The 25106-nt window shown below is 36.0% G+C and overlaps 1 protein-coding gene across 50 annotated transcripts in view; it reads left to right on the top strand.

The window, feature by feature from the left end:
* ST7L (suppression of tumorigenicity 7 like) overlaps window positions 1-25106 on the top strand; it is a 169423-nt gene that overhangs the window by 33934 nt on the left and 110383 nt on the right. For all 50 annotated transcript variants that reach the window (XM_086391848.1, XM_086391860.1, XM_086391856.1 and 47 more), the window contains 4 exons: window positions 265-362; window positions 752-866; window positions 3400-3472; window positions 4393-4495. In XM_086391848.1, the coding sequence (XP_086247974.1) occupies window positions 265-362; window positions 752-866; window positions 3400-3472; window positions 4393-4495 (389 nt within the window). The remainder of the gene's footprint in view (window positions 1-264; window positions 363-751; window positions 867-3399; window positions 3473-4392; window positions 4496-25106) is intronic.

Genomic DNA, 25106 nt, shown 5'->3' with positions numbered 1-25106 from the left:
TTTTAAGCCTTTAATATAAAAAACTTCAAACATCTATAAAAATATAGCAATATAATTAACTTTCATTCATTGTTCATTACCCAAATGCAACAATTATTAATATTCTTCCATTCTGACACAATTTAATTTTAATTGAACCTTCCAGGGTATATAAAATTATTTGCCTTCCAGGCTAATAAAATTGATAGATAAATATATTAAGGAAATAGCTGGTCATAATATAAAAGTGATAGTTTTGGGTCATTTGTTGTTTTTTTTAAATAGGGAGAGATACCAATGTACTGGTGTATATTAAAAGAAGACTGGCAATGTGTGCAAGAAAATTGGGAAGAATAAGAGAGGCAGTAAAAATAATGAGAGACGTAAGTCAATTTGATGACTTAACCTTTATCTTTATTCTTTCAAAACGGAAAATATGTTTTAAGTTGCTGGTTAAGTTAATGCATAATCACTGTGTGGCTTTTTATTTTGTAACATTTATTTATTGGTGGTACCATGCATCTTGTTGCATCTTAGCTCCCCAACCAGGGATCAAACCTCAGGCCCTGGCAGAGAAAGCGCCAACCACTGGACCCCTAGGGGATTCCCCAGAATCTTTTTTTTCTTTTTTTCAATTGATAGTTTTATAACAAGATACTTAATATACACAAATTTCTTAGAGGTTGAGTCTCCAAAGTTTTAATAAAGAATTTCTACTTCTGTATTGAGTTCATTTGCTATAATTTTAATCTTTTTTTCTTTTAATATACAGTTAATGAAAGAATTTCCTCCTCTTACCATGTTGAACATCCATGAAAATCTCCTAGAATCACTTTTAGAATTACAGGCCTATGCAGATGTCCAAGCAGTTCTAGCAAAATATGATGGTGAGTGATAATTCTCTTAGTTGATTCTTTACCAGCTGAGCTAGCAGGGAAGCCCCTCTTAGTTGATAGCATAGTTAGAGTGTTTTTTTTTTTCCCCCAATATAAAGTGATCACAAATGGTATCCTACTCTGGTATTTCTGTGACTTTCTCTTTGCATTCTTTCCAGTCAATATTTAGAATCTGTGGACACAAGTCACTATTAAGTATCTTCTTCTTTTTTGTAAATATTTACTTATGTGGCTACGTCAGGTCCTAGTTGACGCATGCAGGATCTTTGTTGCGTCACGCAGATGTTTCGTTGCAATGCACAGGCTCTCTAGTTGTGTGTGAGGGCTCAGTAGTTGTGGTGCACAGGTTTAGTTGCTCTGTAGCACGTGGAATCTTAGTTCCCTGACCAGGGGTTGAACCCACGTCCCCTTGAATTGCAAGGCAGATTCTTAACCACTGGACCACCAGGGAAGCCCCTAAGTATCTTCTTTATCAATACTTTTTATAGCAAAAGTCTGCAAGGAAAAATTTTCCCTCTGTCAAAGTATATTCATTTGTTTTAGTGCCTGTGTGAGGCACTTGGAATACAGTGGTAAACAAGAAAACATGGACTTAACCCTTAAAGGGTTTGCAGTTTGGTAGAACATACAGACAAATGGATAGTAGTTATATTGAAGCATAGTATGTTAGGTGACGTAATTGGAAAAGTATGGAGTGCTATACACTTCATTTCTTTTGGAGTGATGGAGAAGGCTAACAGAAGTTGCTTAGCAGTATATATGAGTAACTCAGAACAACATTTTACAATGCTTTTTAGTTAAAAAGAGTAATTTATTATCTCATCTGATGCTTACAACAATCTTGAGAGATGGTAGGACAAGTATTTTACTATTTCCAGTTAATAAATAAGGAAACTGGAGTTGAAGAAGGCTAAGTAATTGCGTAAGGTCTCCTAGCCAGTAAGTGGCAAGCCTGAACTTAAATTTAGGTATTCGATTTCTTTACTAGTTTCCCCAAAGTAAGAAGTCAATATATGTTGGCTGTTTTTATTATTGTACTATAACAGTGCCAGTTTATCATAAATGGAGTTGAGATAATTTTTAAGAAGCGTAGTCTTTCTCCTCATTCTGAGTGAGCCATCGGCTTTTAACCTGAAACTGAGAACATCCTAACAAGCATAATTTTTCTTGTCATAGCTTTCATTATATCAGAACACATATGTCACTTATTCATACTGTCCTGTTGTAAGCTCCTACCCATTAGCTTAGGAATCCCCGTGACTTAGAAAGTTTGAAATGTATTACACTTGGAAAGAGAAGTTTATTTCTTTTAAACATCTGGAATTCTTAGGAAGTGCTTTAGAGTAATATAGGCTCATGGAGAAATTTGTGAGAAATTCTTTCCATATGTTACTTATCAGATGTATGGCCTGCTTATGATATGTATGATGAACAAGCTTAAGGACTGAATGTGAAAAATCAGAATGGACCTATTCATTAAAAATAAAATAAAACTAGCAACCTGGATATGCCTCTATGTTTTCAGTTATTTGTATCAGTCTCCAGTTTTTAACTCTTCTAGAGTCCTGAAAAAAGTTAAAAGCAAGTTTACTTCTTTAGTTCTCCATTTGCTAGTATAACTCTGGAATCTGGAAAGAGAGTCCTGTAGTCTTACTCTCCTGATAACATTGTTTGGGGCATTCTTTAAGATAATTTCATTATAGTTCTCAATTTCTTTTTATTTTATAAAAGACTATCACTTAAGAAAATGTAGAAAATGCGAAAACATAGGAAGAAGAAAATGAAAATCACCCATGGTTATATCACTTAGATTTAACTACTGTTAATTTTTTTTTAATCTTAGTTTTTCTCTGTGAATAGGTGGAGGTTTTATGTATTCTATCTATACAGTGCCCTTTTCCCTGGATACTATTATTGTAAGCAGCCTATTTGGAGAAGGAAATGGCAACCCACTACAGTATTCTTGCCTGGAGAATCCCGTGGACAGGGGAGCCTAGTGGGCTGCTGTCCATGGGGTCTCACAGAGTCAGACACGACTGAAGCAACTTAGCATGCATGCATTGGAGAAGGAAATGGCAACCCACTCCAGTATTCTTGCCTGGAAAATCCCAGGGACAGAGGAGCCTGGTGGGCTGCTGTCTATGGGGTCGTACGGAGTCGGACACGACTGATGTGACTTAGCAGCAGCAGCAGCAGCAGCAGCAGCAGCAGCAAGCAGCCTTTTATAAATATTTGTTGAGTACTTTCTAATATTGTATGAGGACTTTCACAGACATCTATGCTAGAAAATTATCATTTCTCTATTTTGAGAAAACTGAGGTTAAAGAAGTTGCGGCTAGTTCAAGGATATATAGTTGGTAAATAGTAGAATCAAGATTTCAAACTCAGGTCTTCCAATTTCATGTCCATGTGCTTTTACTGCTTTATTATCAACATATCTGTTGAATTGAACTATGAATTATTATTACTAAAAATTGTCCTAAGGTATTTATGTGTTTCTTACCTAAATTAATTATTATTATAGATATAAGCCTTCCAAAGTCAGCAGCCATCTGTTATACAGCAGCACTATTGAAGACAAGGACTGTTTCAGATAAGTAAGTAGTTATGAAAACTACAAGTTTAGAAAGACTGCTAAAATCAATATTATGTTTTTCATTCACTGACTTTAAAAATGCTTTTTTCCCTCAACTTCCTGTTGAATAACCCTTAACTTACGGGGCTTTGAAGATTCTTACTGTCTGTAACAGTGGAAACTGCAAGGTTTTTAGAGCTAAGTAAACTTGGGTGCAAATTCAAAGTCTACAACATACCAGCTGTGGAACTTTGGTCAAGTTAATCACTTTGAGTTTCTTCCTCATCTATAAAATAAGAATAATACTATAGGGTGGTTGTGTGAAGATTATGTGTGTTAAATGCCGAAAGCATTGCTAGACAAAAAGTATATTCAGTACATAGTAGCTGTGATGATAATGATAAGGTTGTATGGTAGGGAAATAGGTTTCATGTTATCTGTTCTAAGATTATAATTCTGAATTATTGTGATTTCCTTGTATTTTTGGCTGCCATTAATGAATTTCTCTTTATTCCACAGGTAAGATACTCAGAAACCAACCAAATAGCAAATGTTTTCTTTTACTTTAGCTTACAATGCCTTAATGTGAATTAGAATGAAATGTTCACAGATTTTTTTCCTCTCAGTGAATGTTTGCTAAGAATATAATACTTCTGTCTTCATGAGATTCTCTAGATGTCCTTGTGTAGCATTTATTATTTCATTACTTTGCTCAAAGTGTGACTTTAATGGATTTCTGAAGGCTTTCTTCACCTTAACTTGAAGATTTCTATCTCTTATGCTGCCTTCTTTTATATGTTGAACCAAAGTATAGTAGCTATTTGACTTTGACTTTTGCCATCACCAGAAACCTCTGATTCAGGGGCTAGATGACCTTAATTAATAAATTAAAATATTTATGTATTTAAATATTTATTTCTTCATTTTGTTCTTTTCTTATAGATTCTCTCCAGAAACAGCCTCCAGAAGAGGGTTAAGCACAGCAGAAATTAATGCTGTGGAAGCAATTCATAGAGCTGTGGAATTTAATCCTCATGTTCCAAAAGTAAGAAATTTTAGGAGGGAGGTGGGAGGGGGGTTCAGGATTGGGAACACGTGTACACCCGTGGCAGATTCATGTTGATGTATGGCAAAACCAATGCAATATTGTAAAGTAAAAAAAAAAAAAAGAAATTTAATGATGAAAATACTACTTTTTGTCAGTAATGTCTAACGTGGCTCCCGCTTGCCAGAGTCCAGCTCCAGCAACTTTTATTTAAGTTAATCAGATTCATAACAGTGTATAGACCAAATTTTGGGTCTCCATAATTTGAGGCAGAATTGTTTTAGTCTGCTATGTTTTGATGTTTGCCTTAAAGGGGATGTTAAAAAGTATTTAGAAAGGTAGATGGGAGCAATATTTCACTATAGGCTTTATAATCGCTGTCAAAATAAAATTTGAGGTATGTTCAGTTAGCTGTTCCTTTTACTATAGTTACAGAGAAGAAATAAAATGACTTGGCCCTATGAACGATCATTCATATTTCAGATCATTAAATCAGATTTCCTGTTACTTTAAAAGCTTCTTACATCTAGGCAGATGCCTGGGTTTTAAATGAGGCCTAGGTAGACAAAGATTGAAGACAAATTAAAATAATCAGTGTTAGGAAACGATGTGGAAGTTTCCGGTAAACTGCTGAATTGATGTTTATTTATTCCCAGACAAAACTGTACTCATCTCATTTGTCTTTATTTTGTAACACCTTGCAAACATACGGATTATTGGTTAATCTATGTGTGTTATCCCCCAAGGTGAAATTTTGGGTTTTAAAAACAATGTTCCAAATTAGAAAGTATAGTGTATTCAAGAATATGATTTTATTTAAAAATGTAATTGTACATTTCAGTATAATGTGTTAGTGGAATTTGGAAACTAGCAAATATTAAAGGATTAACCTCTAAAAGATAATCTCCAAGAAATATGAGTTGTAAGTCTGTTTAGAGTAAATAAAGACAGAGTCAAGAATATTACTGAAATCTAAGAATGAAAGTCAACAATATTTATGCTGTTTTCTCATTAAGTGAAACTGGTTCCATAAATTTAAATAAAAATTTTAGTATAAATTGTAATACATAAAAAGCAAAGAATAAAAAAACAGAATGTGCATCTTGATGATTTATTGTAAAGCAAATAAGTGGGAACTACCACTGAGGTCAAGAAACAACATTGTCATTTCCCAGAAACCCACCTGCCCTTTTCCAATTACAGCTTCTTCCTTCCTGCCTAAAGGAAAGAACTGTTCTTTTTTCTTTATTTTAACTTTTTATTGTGTATTGAGGTTCAATTCAGTTCAATTGCTCAGTTGTGTCTGACTCTTTGCGACCCTATGGACTGCAGCACACCAGGCCTCCCTGTTCATCGCCAGCTCCTGGAATTTACTCAAACTCATGTCCATTGAGTCAGTGATACCATCCAACCATCTCATCCTCTGCTGTCCCCTTCTCCTCCCGTCTTCAATCTTTCACAGCATCAGGGTCTTTTCCAATGAGTCAGTTCTTCGCATCAGGTGACCAAAGTATTGGAGTTTCATCTTCAGCATCAGTCCTTCCAATGAATATTCAGGACTGATTTCCTTCAGGATGGACTGGTTGGATCTCCTTGCAGTCCAAGGGACTCTCAAGAGTCTTCTCCAACACCACAGTTCAAAAGTATCAATTCTTCGGCGCTTAGTTTTCTTTATCATCCAACTCTCATATCCATGCGTGACTACTGGAAACACCATAGCTTTGACCAGATGGACCCTTGTTGGTGAAGTAATACCTCTGCTTTTTAATATGCTGTCTAGGTTGGTCATAGCTTTTCTTCCAAGGAGCAAGTGTCTTTTAATTTCATGGCTGCAGTCACCATCTGCAGTGATTTTGGAGCCTAGTAATATAAAGTCTCTCACTGTTTCCACTGTTTTCCCATCTGTTTGCCATGAAGTGTGAGGTATTGAGGTATAGCCAGTCAACAATGTTGTGACAGTTTTAGGTGAAAAGCAAGAGAACTCAGCCATACATATACATGTATCCACTCTCCCCCATTCTCCCTCTCTGTCTTTATTTACTCTCATCTAGGCTGCCACATAACATTGAGTAGAGTTCCATGTGCTATGATAGTAGGTCCTTGTTGGTTATCCATTTTAAATGTAACAGAGTGTACATGTCCATCCTAAACTCCCTAACTATCCCTTCCTTCCATTCCTCCCACTGCAACCACAAGTTCATTCTCTTAAGTCTGTGAATCTCTCTCTGTTTCATAAGTTTATCTGTATCATTCCTCTTTAGATTCCACACATAAGGGATGTCATACGATATTTCTCCTCTGTCTGACTCGCTTCACTCAGTATGATGATTTCTAGGTCCATCCATGTTGCTGCAAATGGCATGATTTTATTCTTTTTAATGGCTGAGTAATATTCTATTATATATGTGTACCACATCTTTTTTATCCATTCCTCTGTCAATGGACATTTAGGTTGCTTCCATGTCTCGGTTATAGTAAACAGTGCTGTGGTGAATATTGGTGGTGAATATATGTGGTAAATATGTATCCTTTCAGATCATATTTTTCTTCATATACACCCAGGAGTGGATTGCAGGGTCATATGATAGCTCTATTTTTAGTTTTTTAAGGAACCTCCATTCTGTTCTCCGTAGTGCCTGTACCAGTTTGTTGCTGTTCAGTCACTCACTTCACGTCTGACTCTTTGTGACCCCATGGACTGCAGCATGCCAGGCCTCCTTGTCCTTCACCATCTCCTGGAACTTGCTCAAACTCGTGTCCATTGAGTCTCTGATGCCATCCAGCCATCTCATCCTCTGTCGTACCCTTCTCCTCCTGCCTTCAATCTTTCCCAGCATCAGGGTCTTTTTCCAGTGAGTCAGCTCTTTGCATCAGGTGGCCAAAGTATTGAAAGTTTCAGCTTCAGTGTCAGTCCTTCCAGTGTACTCAGTATTCAGGATTGATTTCCTTTAGGTTTGACTGGTTTGATCTCCTTGCAGTCTAAGGGACTCTCAAGAGTCTTCTTCAACACCTCAGTTCAAAGGCATCAAAATGTACCAATTTACATTCCCACTAATAGTGTATGAGGGTGACCACCATCCTGACATTAATTATGTTCACTTTCTTCTTTTCTTATATTTTTGATCAATACTTTTCTTTTATTGCTGGCTTTATAAACCAAATTAAGGAGTGAAAGTGAAAGAAGAAAGTGAAGTCATTCAGTCGTGTCCGACTCTTTGCGACCCCATAGACTGTAGTCTACAGGCTTCTCTGTCCATGGGATTTTCCAGGCAAGAATACTGGAGTGGGTTGCCATTTCCTTCTCCAGGGGATCTTCCCGACCCAGGGATCGAACCCAGGTCTCCCGCATTGCAGGCAGGCACTTTACCCTCTGAGCCACCAGGGAAGTCCAAGTTAAGGAGTGGTCCCTGTTATCATTCTCAGGAATAATTTGTGTAAAAATTAGAATTATTTCTGCCTTCAGTGATTGGTAGAATTTGCTGATAAAGCCATCTGATTCTGTATTTTTCTTTGTTAGAAGGATTTCTCTTACAAATTTCATATTAATTATGAATTCAGTTACTTAACCATTCCATAGCTATTTACATTTTTAATTTTTTCTTATGTTTTTGGTAAGGTATATTTTTCTAGGAATTTATTTCATGCAAAATTTTCAAATTTACTGGCATAAAGATTTCATAAAATCCTTTTATTACCTTGTTAATATGTGCAGGATCAGTTCTAACATCCACTTTTTAATTCATAGCACTAGTTACTTGCCCGCCCCCCCACCCCCACCCAACCCGCCCCCGCATTGGATTCCTCAGGGATTTGTCAATTTTATTAGTCTTTGCAAAGAACTGAGCTCTGGCTCTGTTCATCTTCTCTACTATTTGTTTTCTGGTCCATCCATTTCTGCTCTTTATGGCCTTCTTTCAACTTTGTTCAGCGCCATCTTATTTTTTTTATTTCATGTATCTTATTAAAGTTACTTAACTCATTAATTTTTAGTCTGTCTTCTTCTAATAGATCCATTTAAGTCTCTTAACCTCTAATATTAATATAATTTTAACTGCATAGTATAGCATTACTTTTTATATAATTTAGTTCAAAATATTTTCTAATTTCCTCTATGACTTCCTCTTTGATTAAAGGTATATTTATTCCATTTAGAGATGTATTTAACTTCCAAACATATGAAGATTATCTTCTTATTAATGATTTCTGGCATAATTGCGTTTTGGCCAGAAAACATACTCTGTGTGATTTCACCCCTTTAAAACATTTTTTGATTCTTGAATTTCTGTTTATTTTTCACATTTCTTACATTATTTGTAGTTTTGAATTCTCTGCCAAAATTTTTAATGTAATCTACTATCTCTTTGAAAATTTAAAGTAGTTATCTTAAATTCTTTCTCTGATAATCCTGATATGTAGAACTTTTCTGTATCTGTTTTTATTATCTGCCTTTTTCTGCTGCATCATATTTATACTGTCTTTTCTTTTATGCCTCATTTTCTTTGACTATGTGCCAGATATTTTATTTGAAAAATTGTAGAAATAGCTTAAAACTTCAGGTAATATATTTCTTCAGAGAGAATTTTCTTTGCCCTTAGATGCCAGGAAGAATCACTAGCAGGTCATGATCACCTTAATTCATTTTCAGGGATTGATATTTTATGGTCTACCTGGATGACTAAACTGACTTCAGTCATGAAATTTTTAGTTTGTTTCTGGTTCATTCTTACTCCTAAGATGCAGCCTTCAGAGCCTCAGTCTAATCCTGAGGGTTTTGCCAGGCCCCTCACTCTTCACAGGCCTTGAACTGCAAATTTTGTTCCTTTAGTCTTATGAAACTGATAAAAAAAGGCTGAATAGCCTCCTAAGCATCTTTTCCAGAATTGTCAAATGTCCCTATAGTAAAAGAAGCCCCAAGTGTGGCTTACTTCTTGATTTCTGCCTTTGCTTGACTGTGGCCTCATAATTCTTTACCCTTTGTTAATTCTCCAATGTAAAAATTGGAGAATTTTTACAATTTAAAAAAATTTAATTCAATTTTTTAAAATCAACAGCTTTTCTAGTTATCTGGGAGATTTGATCTGAGTTACCCAGTCTTCCATTATGGGAAGCAGAGGTCTAAAAATACTTTTCTATGAAATGTTCTGCTCTCTCATGCTGCAGAGTGGTTAAGAATGGTTTATAATTTCTATACATCCGTGCCAACAGTTATTGTCTGTCTTTTGACTATAGTTGTCCTAGTAGGTATGAAATGGCATCTCATTGTGGTTTTTATATGCATTTCCTTAATGACTGATGACATGGAATATCTTTTAATGTGCTTGTTGGCTCTTTGTTTTTGAAAATTTTTAAAAATAATCTTTCTTGGAATATAACTGATTTACAATGTTGCGTTACTTTCAGTCGTACAGCAAAGTGAATCAGTTATACATATATACACTCTTTTTTAGATTCTTTTCCCATACAAGCCATTACAGAACATTGAGTAGAGTACCCCATGCTATACAGTAGGTCCCTATTAGTTACTTATTTTATATATAGTAGTGTACATGTCCAGAGAAGGCGATGGCACCCCACTCCAGTACTCTTGCCTGGCAAATCCCATGGACGGAGGAGCCTGGTTAGGCTGCAGCCCATGGGGTCGCAAAGAGTCTGACACGACTGAGCGACTTCACTTTCACTTTTCACTTTCATGGATTGGAGAAGGAAATGGCAACCCACTCCAGTGTTCTTGCCTGGAGAGTCCCAGTGACAGCAGAGCCTGGTGGGCTGCTGTCTGTGGAGTCACACAGAGTCGGACACGACTGAAGCGACTTAGCAGCAGCAGCAGCAGTGTACATGTCCCATCCTAATCTCTGAATTTATCCCTCCTCCCTGTTTCCCCAGTAACGATCAGTTTGTTTTCCACATCTGTGACTCTATTTCTGTTTTACAAATAAGTTCATTTGTATCATTTCTTTTTTGATTTTACATATAAGTAATATCATACGACATTTGTCCTACTCGGTCTGACTTATTTCACTTAGTATGACAATCTCTAGATTCATCCATGTTGCTGCAAATGTCATTATTTCATTCTTTTTAATGGCTATATAGTATTCCATTGTGTATGTGTACCACATATTCTTTATTCATATGTCAATGAACATGTAGGTTGCTTTCATGTCTTAGCTATTGTAGCTAGTACTGCAGTGACCATTGGGATGCATGTATCTTTTCTAATTATGGTTTTCTCCAGATATATGCCCAAGAATGGGATTGTATATCTTCTTTGGGTAAATATTCAAGTCCTTTGCACATTTTTAAACTCATTTATAAAAAGTGTTCTTTAACATTTTTCTGCCATTGACATTCTTGATTAACATGATCCAGAACCATTGTGAATCTCCATAGTTGAGAAATACCAGGGTAACATAATTTTACCCATGAAATGAAATCATAAGATTGGTCATGAACCTTGCTGAGATGTGGATACTGAAGAGTCAGCTAGGGTTATTCCTTTGGTAAGTTACTTACGTGGAAACAAGCCTCAGAGCACATGATTCAGATTGTGCCTTAACAAAATTATGGCTTTATACATCATGGCTATTTAGAGATACCACAGATGATTGAAACCATAAATATTAAATCCCCAAATATCAGTGGTTTACTGTAGATGTGATTGTTCTTAGTATGACACTTTACACATCAGTTAGAATAGTATTGTCTAATTTAGGATGTAGCAATAGTTTGCTGCAATATTTCATTGAGAGTTTTTATTAGCATACTACCATCAAATTCCTCTAAATTTTATTAATTTTAGATTTAAATTTGAAATAGTTGCCTTAAAAAGCCCAGAAATATATCCATATATATTTTGTCATTTTATTTTTGACAAAAGCACCAGTGCAATTCGGTGGGGGAAAGGAAATGCTTTTCAACAAATGGTGATGGAACATCTGGATGTGTGAATGGGGAAAAAAATCATGAAATATTCTCATAGCGTGCATAACCATTAATTTGAGATGGATCATTTATCTAAGCGTAAAGCTGGAAGAAGCACAAACTGGAATCAAAATTGCAGGGAGAAATATCAATAACCTCAGATATGCAGATGACACCACCCTTATGGCAGAAAGTGAAGAAGAACTAAAAAGCCTCTTGATGAAAGTGAAAGAGGAGAGTGAAAAAGTTGGCTTAAAGCTCAACATTCAGAAAACGAAGATCATGGCATGTGGTCCCATCCCTTCATGGCAAATAGATGGGGAAACAATGGAAACAGTGTCAGACTTTATTTTTTTTGGACTTCAAAATAACTGCAGATGGTGATTGCAGCCATGAAATTAAAAGACACTCCTTGGAAGGAAAGTTATGACTAACCTAGATAGCATATTCAAAAGCAGAGACATTACTTTGCCAACAAAGGTCCATCTAGTCAAGGCTATGGTTTTTCCAGTGATCATATATGGATATGAGAGTTGGACTGTGAAGAAAGCTGAGCGCCAAAGAATTGATGCTTTTGAACTGTGGTGTTGGAGAAGACTCTTGAGAGTCCCTTGGACTGCAAGGAGATCCAACCAGTCCATCCTAAAGGAGATTAGTCCTGGGATTTCTTTGGAAGGAATGATGCTAAAGCTGAAACTACAATACTTTGGCCACCTCATGCGAAGAGTTGACTCATTGGAAAAGACTCTGATGCTGGGAGGGATTGGGGGCAGGAGGAGAAGGGGATGACAGAGGATGAGGTGGCTGGATGGCATCACTGACTCTATGGATATAGTTTGGGTGAACTCCGGGAGTTGGTGATGGACAGGGAGGCTTGGCTTGCTGCAATTCACGGGGTCGCAAAGAGTCAGACACGACTGAGTGACTGAACTGAACGGAACTGAAAGCTAAAACTATACATTTAGAAGAAAACATCTAAGAATATCTTTGAAATTTTCAGGTAGACAAAAGTTTCCTAGGACAGTATAGGCACTGAACTGTAAGAGAAAAAAAAAATTGTATATTGGTCTTTTCAAAACTTTAAAATTCTTCTCACTGATGACAGTGTTAAAAATGAAAAGGCAGGGAATTCCCCAGTGGTCAAGTGGTTAGAACTCTGTGCTTTCACTGCTGAGGGTGCAAGTTCTATCCCTGGTCAGAGAACTAAGGTCCCATAAGTTGTGCAGTGTGGCCAAAATAAATAAATTCTTCACCATCATTCTTAAATTTTTTTTATTTATTTATTTTTTGGTTGCACTGGGTCTTTGTTGCTGCATGCTTGCTTTCTCTAGTTGCGGTGCATGGGCTTCTCATTGCAGTGGCTTCTCGTTGCAGAGCACAGGCTCTAGGCACACAAGCTTCAGTAGTTGCAACACATGGGCTCAGTAATTGTGGCTTGGAGGCTCAGTAGTTGTGGCACACGGGCTTAGTTGCTCTGTGGCATGTGTAATCTTCCTAGACCAGGGATTGAACACATGTCCCCTGCAGTGGCAGGGGGATTCTTACCACTGTACCACCAGGGAAGTGCTTCACCATCATCTCTTTTTAACTGAAAATGCCGACTGCAAACAGGAAAAAAGTATCTCCAATTTGCTTATTTGCCAAAGGACTCATATTCAGAATATATAAATATAAAATGACAACTTTAATCAAAAGCCTTGAACAGATACTTCAGAAAAGAAGATATTGGAATGTCCAATAAACACGTAAAGAGGTGCTCACCATCTTCGGTTATCAGGAAAATGCATTATAAAATTACAATAAGGTATTACGCCTATCAGAATGGCTATAATTAAGAATACTATAAGATATTGGCAAGAGTGTGGAATATTTAGAACTCTAATACATTGCTACCTTAATGTATAAAATGATACAACCACTTTGGTAATTTCTTATAAAATTAAACATATATCTCATCCTGTCACCCAGAAGTTCTACACCAAGGTATGTATCCAAGAGAATGAAAATTTATTTAGCAGTAAAAAGAAAAAAACAACTGATACAGCAAAACATGGATGAATCTTAAAAATACATTATTGTACAAAGGAGTATATACTGAATGATTCCATTTATGTGCTATTCAAGAAGAGGTAAAAGTGATCTATTGTGGTAGAAATTAGCACAGTAGTTTGCCTCAGGTGGTCAGGGTAGAGGTATTAACTGGAAAAGAAACTTTCTGGGGTGATGGTGTTGCTTGTCTCTGTTTTTTAAAAGTCATTGAACTGTGTACTTAAAGCCTGTGCATTTTACTGTTTTTAAATTATACCTCAATAAAGAAAAAAAAGATATGACTCAACATAGCACTGTCAAAGTATCATGTCTTCTAATAAAATGAGATGATATTTGTGAGGTTCTTAAAGTTTGATCCCTGGGTTGGGAAGATCCTCTGAAGAAGGGAAGGGCAACCCACTCCAGTTTTCTTGCCTGGAGACTCCCATGGACAGAGGAGCCTGGTGAGCTATACAGTCTGTGGGGTTGCCAAGAGTCGGGGTCACAAAGAGTCGGATACGACTGAGCGACTGACACTACTACTACTAACAAGTCTGAGTATCAGGCAACAGTATTGATTATTACAGCTATCATTGCTTTATTATGCTCTGTTACCATTTTCTCTTCCTGTTTAAGCTGTTCCAGTTTGTCTTCTTTCCTTGTGAATATTATTTTAGTACTTTAGAATGTATGAGATTTGGGGATTCCTTTGTTGAGAAGAGGTGAAGGTGAAGATAGGTGAGACAGGAATTAACTAATTTGAATTACTCAATACCCTGAGGACAATTTATTTTGTCTTACAGAAGAAGCCCTTGAGAGGAGAGTGATATAGAACATTTAAAAACAATGACAAAAATTTGTTTAGTAAATCTCTACAAATTGAGTACATATTTAGGAATATGTAATCTGTAGCTTTTAAAAGTTATTCTTTCTTATTTTATATTAAAACTGGTTTTGGCATTGTGTTGCTAAGAAAGTAGACCATGCCAGGTGGCCTTTAAAAGTATAAGGGGAATTTAAAAAATAATACATAAAAGGTAAAATCCATTCTGGCTGGTCAGAAATTGAAGCCTATAGGATGAGTCCCATCCATCAGAGAAGCTCCTGGGTCTTTAGCAGCAGGCTTACCTTTCTTTGGCCATACTACCTATATTATAGCAGCATGTGTTAAAGAGGAGAGGAAGGGGCACTTGACTGAGATTCTGAGTGGCATAGCAGGAGTACAGAGGGAAAAGGGAAGTGGCCTTAAAGTCTGTGACCCATTCCTAGAGCACAGTGAACCTTTTGCTTTCCATTATATTGTACTGTGGACAGGTTGGAAGGGTTGAGATATCAAATGCTTATTTCTTGAGGTGTTGCTCCGTAGGATGATGCGCTGTTTAGCCCCCATTCCCTCTCTTTTTAATGTAAGATCACTTTCACTTTGCTCCTGAGGCTGTTAGGTAGTATCATGTATTTTCAGTTTATTCAGATAGCAGTTGTTTTTACTTTCTATCTGGGGACTTTCTTCGTCTCTCTATAATACATCTCCATGTGGAATCTTTGCATTCAGCCTGCCTGTCCAATCTCATAGAATGTGCACTGAGAAAACTAATTGCAGAGATAAATTGGTTCTTGATGTGCATGACTGATCAAGAGCAAAGTACCTTAATTTCAGATGCCTTCAGAGAGATTTTTCTTTAACCTCTGCTTTTAAGAGGAAGATTATAAAGCATTATCATTACTTCAGGTCAGAATTATATTGCTTTTGGTCAAAAGCTGTTGTAAGATTTGCAAAGTAATAGAAACAAAGTAATCTAGAGATAAATTATAAAGATCAAAGCAATTCAAAATTAAAGTGGATTTGAGTGTAAGCATAGGTATAGAGTTATGAAAGAAACCATCAGACCATACATCATTATGTCTTTTTAACTATAGCTCCCAAAGTAGCTTTAATTTTTATTATTTTTAGTGAAAAGCAAGAGACTTGAGTGATTATTTGAGTATATTGTCCACAGTTGAGTACTAGTTAAAATTGGCCCCAGCATTTTCTGATTTATTCCCGATATAATGAGAAGGTGATTTGGAGGTAATCTGGAAGGCCCTGTAGCACATACTAGGTGTTAGCTTTGGTTTATGTCTTTGACTGTGTTTTATTTGCTGGTAATTTCCAAATGTGTTTCTTTTAACTCTGGCTTTCTTCCTTGTCTAAGAGACTTGCATTTCTATCTAGTTGTGGAAAATTTTACCTGGATATCTAATAGGTACCTCAGACATTTCAATGTGTCTCAAAGTAAATTTTTTAAAAAAATCTTTAGTTTTTTCTCCAACTTGCCTCTCCTTTCTATTTCTATATTTTGATTTATGGCTTTATTATCCTCTTCTCTAATTAACCTTTACTCTGTCCTTTCCAAATTACCAACTCATATCCTTCGAAATGTCTTTCAGATCTAGCCATGTACTCCATCCCTACTGCCACTGTTAATTGTGCACCTTTACTGCTTGTTCTTTTAAAAAAATTATTGTTATCAAAGTAATGAATTTTTAAAAAAGAATTCATACTCTGTAGAAGTTATAAAGTAAAATAATCCCCTGTTTTTCCTCTCTCAGTTCTACTTCTCTCACGTAGCCACTGTTTCCGTCTGGTGTATTTGTTGTCAGACATTCTCTGTGTTTTAAAAATTAACGTTTATTGGAGTATAGCTGCTTTATAATGTTGTGTTAGTTTTTACTGAACAGCAAAATGAATCATCTATCTGCATATCCCCTCCTTTTGCTTGGTCTATTAAAACAGATTCCTCGGTGGTCTCCATGCCATTCATCCCTCTCTATTCTGGTTATTGCCAGAGTTATCAATCTAAATAGCAGACCTTACTCTGCTAAAGAGCTCTTCTTGTTCTGTATTGCCTATAGGATAAGGACCAACCCCTTAGTATTGGGTGTATAGAAGCCTTCATAGTCTGGGCCCAGTACCTGTCTCCAGTCTCGCTCCTTGCCATTTCTGCTTTGTTGCTTACCTCTAGCACCACTATTCCCTGAATCAGTTAGGTCTCATTATGACTCCCTACCATTATATATATGCTCAGTCTCTTCTCTCCTTGGCAGGTGTCTACTCATTCTTTGAGATCCTGCTCATCTGATGCCTCCTTTATAGAAATGTTTTTTCCACTTTTTCCAAGCAGAGATAATGTTCTTTCTTCTGTTTGTTTAGTGCCTTAATCATATATGTATAGATTAAATATATATATATATTTGGTCTGTTTATATGTCTCTCCCTTAGTTATTTGTGAGCTTTTTAAAAAAGCAGGACTTTTGTCTTAACATCATTTCATATCTGATATTCTACTTAGCACATAATGGGCATTCAGTAAATGTTTGGTGAATAGATATGTTTGTAATTTAGATTTGCACTACTATAAAGACCTATATCTGAGGTAAAAAATATAAAATTTTAGATCCCATCATATTTTTAAGCCATTTAATATTTTGTGAATTTTACTACATTATGTCACTTTTGGCCTTTTAATGACAGAAGTACAATTTCAGCATGACCTTATTTCTTAACTTATAAAAGAACTCAACTTTTAATGGAATACTGTACTATATTTTAAAATAATGATAGATCTATATAGAGACAGAAGAAGATACACAAGACATATTGTGAAGTAAAAAGTAGTTGTGTAACAATATGATACTATATTTAAGAAAAGTAGTGTTTTATGTTATGCTTAAGAAAAAGAAATCCAGAGAAATGTAAATCAGATTATTATCTTTATTTTCTTTTATCACCAATCTTGTAATATATTCTTTTCTATGTTACTCTGGAGTGTTTGCAGTTTTGTACTGTAAGTATGTCCTTTCATAAGCAAAAAAAAAAAAAAAAGGCCAAACCAAATTACCCCTATGTTTTTAACCTTTCATATTCTTCATTCTTCAAACAGAAATAAAGTCTTGAATTTATTTTCATTTTGTTTTAAGTTTGCCCAGAAAGTTAGAAAATGTCGTTAAGTAAAAACTGAAATACAGGTATGAGTTTGAAGACATTTTTGCTATATATATATATATCAGATCCAGTCAGTTAATAATTGTTGTAAGGCCTGCTTTGGGTGGATAGTGTAGTATGCTAGATGCTGAAGTAGAATATAAAGGATATGATTCTATTGTGTAATAACTTACAGCTTTTTCTGGGTAGCAAAAATTCCTGAGTAGTACTTTGTGGAGGACATAAAATAATAACCCTATAATTGGCTATTTTAAGTATATTTTCTTTAAGCTAAAAAATTTTCTTTGTATTTTGAGGGTGAAATTTTATTTCAATATCCTATTGGAAACTAAAAAATAAGAATTGCTTTGCTTTAAAGTCAAATTGTAAAGGACATTTGCTGGTAGGTAAGACATGATAGTAAAAATAAGGTAGTATAAGGAAACAATTTTTTCATGATTAAATAATAAAAATTTTTAATACAAAATCCTAAAGTATAATTTTCTAATAAAGATATCATATCTATTTGATTACTATCTGAATTGTCACTTAGAGTATTGCTCAGAAGTATAGATATATATTAATAATTGCTAAAAGTATTTTTATATATATTAAATTGATACTTTTTATAAGTTTTACTGAATAATTGTTAATATAATTGCTGAGTGCCTTAGCAAAGATAGGCATTAATCTAAAGCTTCAGAATTCTAAAACTGATTGAAAATAATCGGAAATGTTTTTATCTGTAAAATAAAGCAAAATTCTAATAGAAAGGACTTGGTTTAAGTATTGAACCTCTCTGAAAATAAGATATTCTTTTTATGATGGAGATTCCACTGTGATTGCCTCATTTTCTTTGCTTCCTACTGAAGAAGCTCTTAGTGCACTTGCAAAGAGCATAAGGAGTCATGTCAGAGGTCAGGTATTTGAGTCCATTTTCCCACAGCCGCCTGGTGTGAGTGATCTTTTACTGTGTTTTAAAAAAAATGGGCAAGGATTAAAGAGGATTAGAAAGAATATTACCCTCCTGAATATAGGTCCAAGGCACTAAGGGTAGAGAACCCAGCCAGGCAGCAAATGGGCTTTGCTTGACCAGGACACAACCTCTGCTGCATTCCTTTAAGAAACTGAATGGGAAATGTTAAGTCCCCAAACTGGATTAGTAAATAATCTCATAGCTTGTGACATCTGCTAAAATAAATTGATGAGCAGACTGCATTCTTACACTTTGAGGAGAGGGCCAGAGACATCAAGACTAAGAGTAATTATTCTTTTATCTTTTTGCTTTTTAATTTCAGCTTTATTGGGTTATAGGAATAAAGAGTAATTAAAGATGAGCACTCAGCCCAGTAAGTGTTGGAAAGGCACATTCCATAAACAAAAAAAGAAAATTTATATGTATTAATGCCATGAGTCCATATGTATTGATTAATAATTTAAGTCTTAAAATTTGAAAGTACTACTAATTTTTATTTTTATAATTCTTCCTGTTTCTAGTAGTTTTACAAAGTATTTCACAAATTCAACTGTTGAATTTATGCTGTTTATCACATTATTGAAATGTAAGGATATATCTTTTAAGACACCTTTGGAATGTCTCTTTTTTTATATTTTATAATGTACATTAATGTGGTTTGTATCATATGACACATAATTTGGTACCAAATTACTGAGACCCAAAAAGGTGGTCTCAAGTCTATTCTAGTAGGGAAGGTGTACTCTGGCCTCAGTCTTTGGAAGAAGTCATTAACTGAGGAGGTGTACTGTGGTCTCAGTCATTGGAAGAAGAAGCTAGCTAACTATATTTAAAAGATTTTAAGTTGACTACTTTAATAATAAAGATGGTGTAAAAGTTGGCTTCCCTGGTAGCTCAGTCAGTAAAGAATCTGCCTGCATTGTAGGAGAGCGGGGTTTGATCCCTTGGATGGGAATATCTACTGGAGAAGGAAATGGCAATCCACTCCAATATTCTTGCTCAGAAAATCCAATGGATAGGGGAGCCTAGAGGGCTACAGTCCATGGGGTTGCAAGAATTGGACAAGACTTAGCAACTAACCCACCACTGTGCACGTGTGCTAAATTGTTTCAGTCATGTCCAGTTCTTTGCAATCCTATGGACTGTAACCCACTAGGCTCCTCTGCCCATGGGATTCTCCAGGCAAGAATACTGGAGTGGATTGCCATGCCCTCCTCCAGGGGATCTTCCCGACCCAGGGATTGAACCCGCACTAGTGCCACCTGGGAAGACCCCCACTACAAGTAGTTAATTTTGCATCTTTCTTCATGTAATTAGTATATTTGACTAGTGTAATAACTGTGATTATGCTGCTTTTGATATGGATTGTGATATTAAGGGAAGCATTTCTTCAAAAGTTTAAGATAGAATTTCATTTCATATGTGAATAAGAATTGATAGGTTATAACTTTAATAGGCATGCTCACTTACTTAAATGCATCTTGTACTATGCTCTTTAGGCTCAAGAATTCAAGTTGGCCCTATACAGTGAATATGTCTTCCTATTCTTCTCTCCACCACACCTCTCAATCTGCTATCCACTTCCCACCTTTCCACCACTTTCCACCACTTCTGCAAAGTGAAAGTGAAATTTGCTCAGTTGAGTCCAACTCTTTGCAACCCCATGGACTATACAGTCTGTGGAATTCTCCAGGCCAGAATACTAGATTGGGTAGCCTTTCCCTTCTCCAGGGGATCTTCGCAACCCAGGGATCAAACCCAGGTCTCCCACATTGCAGGCGGATTCTTTACCAGCTGAGCCATCAGGGAAGCCCATCAGTGGTTTGAAACATAATTAATACCTCTTAAATATAGAATTACCATATGACATAGCAGTTCCACTCCTAGTAACCCAAGAGAGATGAAACCTTTGTTCACATAAAAATCCATACACATGGTTCAGTTTAGTTCAGTCGCTCAGTTGTGTCTGACTCTTTGTGACCCCATGAACCACAGCACGCCAGGCCTCCCTGTCCATCACCAACTCCTGGAGTTTACTCAAACTCGTGTCCATAGAGTCAGTGATGCCATCCAACCATCTCATCCTCTGTTGTCCCCTTCTCCTTCTGCCCTCAATCTTTCCCAGCATCAGGGTCTTTTCAAATGGGTCAGCTCTTTGCATCAATCAGGTGGCCAAAGTATTGGAGTTTCAACTTCAGCATCAGTCCTTCCATTGAACACCCAGGACTGATCTCCTTTAGGATGGACTGGTTGGATCTTCTTGGAGTCCAAGGGACTCTCAAGAGTCTTCTCCCACACCACAGTTCAAAAGCATCGATTCTTCTGCACTCAGCTTTCTTTGTAGTCCAACTCTCACATCCATACATGACCACTGGAAAAACCATAGCCTTGACTAGACGGACCTTTGTTGGCAAAGTAATGTCTCTGCTTTTGAATATGCTATCTAGGTTATGACCAACTCCTTGCTTCCAAGGAGTAAGCATCTTTTAATTTCATGGCTGCAGTCACCATCTGCAGTGATTTTGGAGCCCCCCAAAATAAAGTCAGCCACTGTTTCCCCATCTACTTCCCATGAAGTGATGGGACCGGATGCCATGATCTTAGTTTTCTGAATGTTGAGCTTTAAGCCAACTTTTTCACTTTCCTCTTTAACTTTCATCAAGAGGCTTTTTAGTTCCTCTTCACTTTCTGCCATAGGGTGGTGTCATCTGCATATCTGAGGTTATTGATATTTCTCCCGGCAATCTTGATTCCAGCTTGTGCTTCTTCCAGCCCAGTGTTTCTCATGATGTACTCTGCATATAAGTTAAATAAGCAGGGTGACAATATACAGCCTTGATGTACTCCTTTTCCTATTTGGAACCAGTCTGTTGTTCCATGTCCCGTTCTAACTGTTCCTTCCTGACCTGCATATAGGTTTCTCAAGAGGCAGGTCAGGTGGTCTGGTATTCCCATCTCTTTCAGAATTTTCCAGTTTATTGTGATCCACACAGTCGAAGCCTTGGGCATAGTCAGTAAAGCAGAAATAGATGTTTTTCTGGAACTCTCTTGCTTTTTTGGTGATCCAGCAGATGTTGGCAACTTGATCTCTGGTTCCTCTGCCTTTTCTAAAACCAGCTTGAACATCTGTAAGTTCACGGTTCACATATTGCTGAAGCCTGGCTTGGAGAATTTTGAACAGTACTTTACTAGTGTGTGAGATGAGTGCAATTGTGCAGTAGTTTGAGCATTCTTTGGCGTTGCCTTTCTTTGGGATTGGAATGAAACCTAACCTTTTCCAGTCCTGTGGCCACTGCTGAGTTTTCCAAATTCACTGACATATTGAATGTAACACTTTCACAGCATCAATGTTTATTGTAGTACTATTCATAGTAGCCAAAAGGTGAAAACCAAATATCCATCAAATGATGAATGGACAAACAATTGTGGTCTATCCATATAATGGAATATTATTTATATCTATAATATTATTTATATTATACAATGGAATATTATTTTGTATAATATTATTCCACAGAAAGAATGGTGTCCTGATACATGCTACAACATGGATATATGCTAAGTGAATTAAACCAGTCACAAAAGACCATATATTAAATGATTCTGTTTGTATCAAATATCTGGAATGGGCAAATCTATAGAGACAGAAAGTATATTAGTGGTTGCTTAGAGCTGAGGGAGGTTGGGTGTGGAGAGGGTGATAACTAAAGAGTATGGTGTTTTTTTTTTTAATTTATTTTATTGAAGTATAGTTAATTTACATTGTTGTGTTAATTTCTACTGTAGAGCAAAGTGATTTCATTATACATATATATACATTCTTCTTCATATTCTTTTCCATTATGATTTATCACAGGGTATTAAATATATTTCCCTGTGCTAAATGGAACTTTGTTGTTTATCCTTTCTGTCTATAATTGTTTGCATCTGCTGATCTCAAACTCCCAATTCATCCCTCTCCCACCTCCCTCCCCCTGGCTTCCTTAAGTCTGTTCTCTGTGTCTGTGTGTCTGTTTCTGTTTCATGAAGTTCATTTGTGTCATATTTTAGATTCCACATATAAGTGATATCGTATGATACTTGTCTTTCTAACTTAGTTCCTTAAGTATGATCATCTCTAGATCCCTCCATGTTGCTACATTATTTCACTCTTTCTTATGGCTGAGCAGTATTCCATTATATGTATACACCTGTATATATTTTATATATATATACAACATCTTTACCCATTCATCTGTCAGTGGACATTTAGATTGCCTATTGTACATATTGCCACAATGAACATTGAGGTGTATGAATCTTTTCAAATTATAGTTTACTGCAGATATATGCCCAGGAGTAGGATTGCCGGATCATATAGTAACTCTATTTTTAGTTTTTTGAGGAACCTCCTACTGTTTTCTGTAGGGGCTACACTAGTATACATTTGGGTTTCCTTTTAAAGTGATGAAAATATTCTGAAATTGTGGTGATGGTTGCACATGTCTGTTAATGTACTAAAAACTATTGAATTGTGTACTTTAAATGGGTGAACTGTAAAGTATGTAAATTATATCTCAATAAAGCTGTTATTAAAAGCTAAATTAAAAAGTAATACCTCCTCCTATATGTATCTATACCTATAGTAAAGCACATAGTCTGATTATAATTAATTTAAGGAATCTGTCTTTCTTGGGAATTCTCTGGTGGTCCATTGGTTGGGAATCTGTGCTTTCAACTGCCAAGGGGCCAGATTTGATCCCAGGTTGGGGAACAAAGATCCTGGAAGCTGCATAGCACGGCCCACCCCACCCTAAAATCTGTCTCTGTCATTACATTAGGAAGCTCCAGAGAATAGTGTCTTGGCATTCCCTAACAAGCATAGTGCTTTGCACTATGTTTAAGAATTGAACAATTAGTTTCTTTAGGTAGATATATTCCTAAGTATTTTATTCTTTCCGTTGCAATGGTGAATGGAATTGTTTCCTTAATTTCTCTTTGTGTTTTCTCATTATTAGTGTATAGGAATGCAAGGGATTTCTGTGTGTTGATTTTATATCCTGCAACTTTAGTATAGTCATTGATTAGTTCTAGTAATTTTCTGGTGGAGTCTTTAGGGTTTTCTATGTAGAGGATCATGTCATCTGCAAACAGTGAGAGTTTTACTTCTTCTTTTCCAATTTGGATTCCTTTTATTTCTTTTTCTGCTCTGATTGCTGTGGCCAAAACTTCCAAAACTATGTTGAATAGTAATGGTGAAAGTGGGCACCCTTTTCTTGTTCCTGACTTTAGAGGAAATGCTTTCAATTTTTCACCATTGAGGATAATGTTTGCTGTGGGTTTGTCATATATAGCTTTTATTATGTTGAGGTATGTTCCTTCTATTCCTGCTTTCTGGAGAGTTTTTATCATAAATGGGTGTTGAATTTTGTCAAAGGCTTTCTCTGCATCTATTGAGATAATCATATGGTTTTTATTTTTCAATTTGTTAATGTGGTGTATTACATTGATTGATTTGCGGATATTGAAGAATCCTTGCATCCCTGGGATAAAGCCCACTTGGTCATGGTGTATGATCTTTTTAATGTGTTGTTGGATTCTGATTGCTAGAATTTTGTTAAGGATTTTTTGCATCTATGTTCATCAGTGATATTGGCCTGTAGTTTTCTTTTTTTGTGGGATCTTTGTCAGGTTTTGGTATTAGGATGATGGTGGCCTCATAGAATGAGTTTGGAAGTTTACCTTCCTCTGCAATTTTCTGGAAGAGTTTGAGCAGGATAGGTGTTAGCTCTTCTCTAAAGTTTTGGTAGAATTCAGCTGTGAAGCCATCTGGACCTGGGCTTTTGTTTGCTGGAAGATTTTTGATTACAGTTTCAATTTCCGTGCTTGTGATGGGTCTGTTAAGATTTTCTATTTCTTCCTGGTCGAGTTTTGGAAAGTTGTACTTTTCTAAGAATTTGTCCATTTCTTCCACGTTGTCCATTTTATTGCCATATAATTGTTGATAGTAGTCTCTTATGATCCTTTGTATTTCTGTGTTGTCTGTTGTGATCTCTCCATTTTCATTTCTAATTTTATTGATTTGATTTTTCTCCCTTTGTTTCTTGATGAGTCTGGCTAATGGTTTGTCAATTTTATTTATCCTTTCAAAAAACCAGCTTTTGGTTTTGTTGATTTTTGTTATGGTCTCTTTTGTTTCTTTTGCATTTATTTCTGCTCTAATTTTTTTTTTTTTTTTTTTTTTGGCTTTTAATTTTATTTTTATTTGGTTTAGTGTGGTTTGATATGGTGAACTGTCAATGTGTTAGTTGTAAAAAATGTGTGTCAAAGAAGTCGGAAGTGGGATTTGTTAGAAAGACAGAAAGTGAGAAATGATGCCTGGTTTGTGGGCTGAATAAAATTTTGGTAATATACTGCACTTTCAAAGCTATTTATGGGATTATGTAGTCAATTCCTTTTGTATCTTATTTCTCTTGGTCTAATTTTTAAGATTTCTTTCCTTCTACTAACCCTGGGGTTCTTCATTTCTTCCTTTTCTAGTTACTTTAGGTGTAGAGTTAGGTTATTTATTTGACTTTTTTCTTGTTTCTTGAGGTGTGCCTGTATTGCTATGAACTTTCCCCTTAGGACTGCTTTTACCGTGTCCCACAGGTTTTGGGTTGTTGCGTTTTCATTTTCATTCGTTTCTATGCAAATTTTGATTTCTTTTTTGATTTCTTCTGTGATTTGTTGGTTATTCAGCAGCG

Source organism: Bos grunniens, chromosome 3 (genome assembly GCF_055505025.1).
Source record: "Bos grunniens cultivar Pamir isolate PY7600 chromosome 3, Bosgru_T2T1.0, whole genome shotgun sequence".
Classification (NCBI taxonomy): domain Eukaryota; kingdom Metazoa; phylum Chordata; class Mammalia; order Artiodactyla; family Bovidae; genus Bos; species Bos grunniens.
This window is presented reverse-complemented; position numbering and strand designations above follow the sequence as displayed.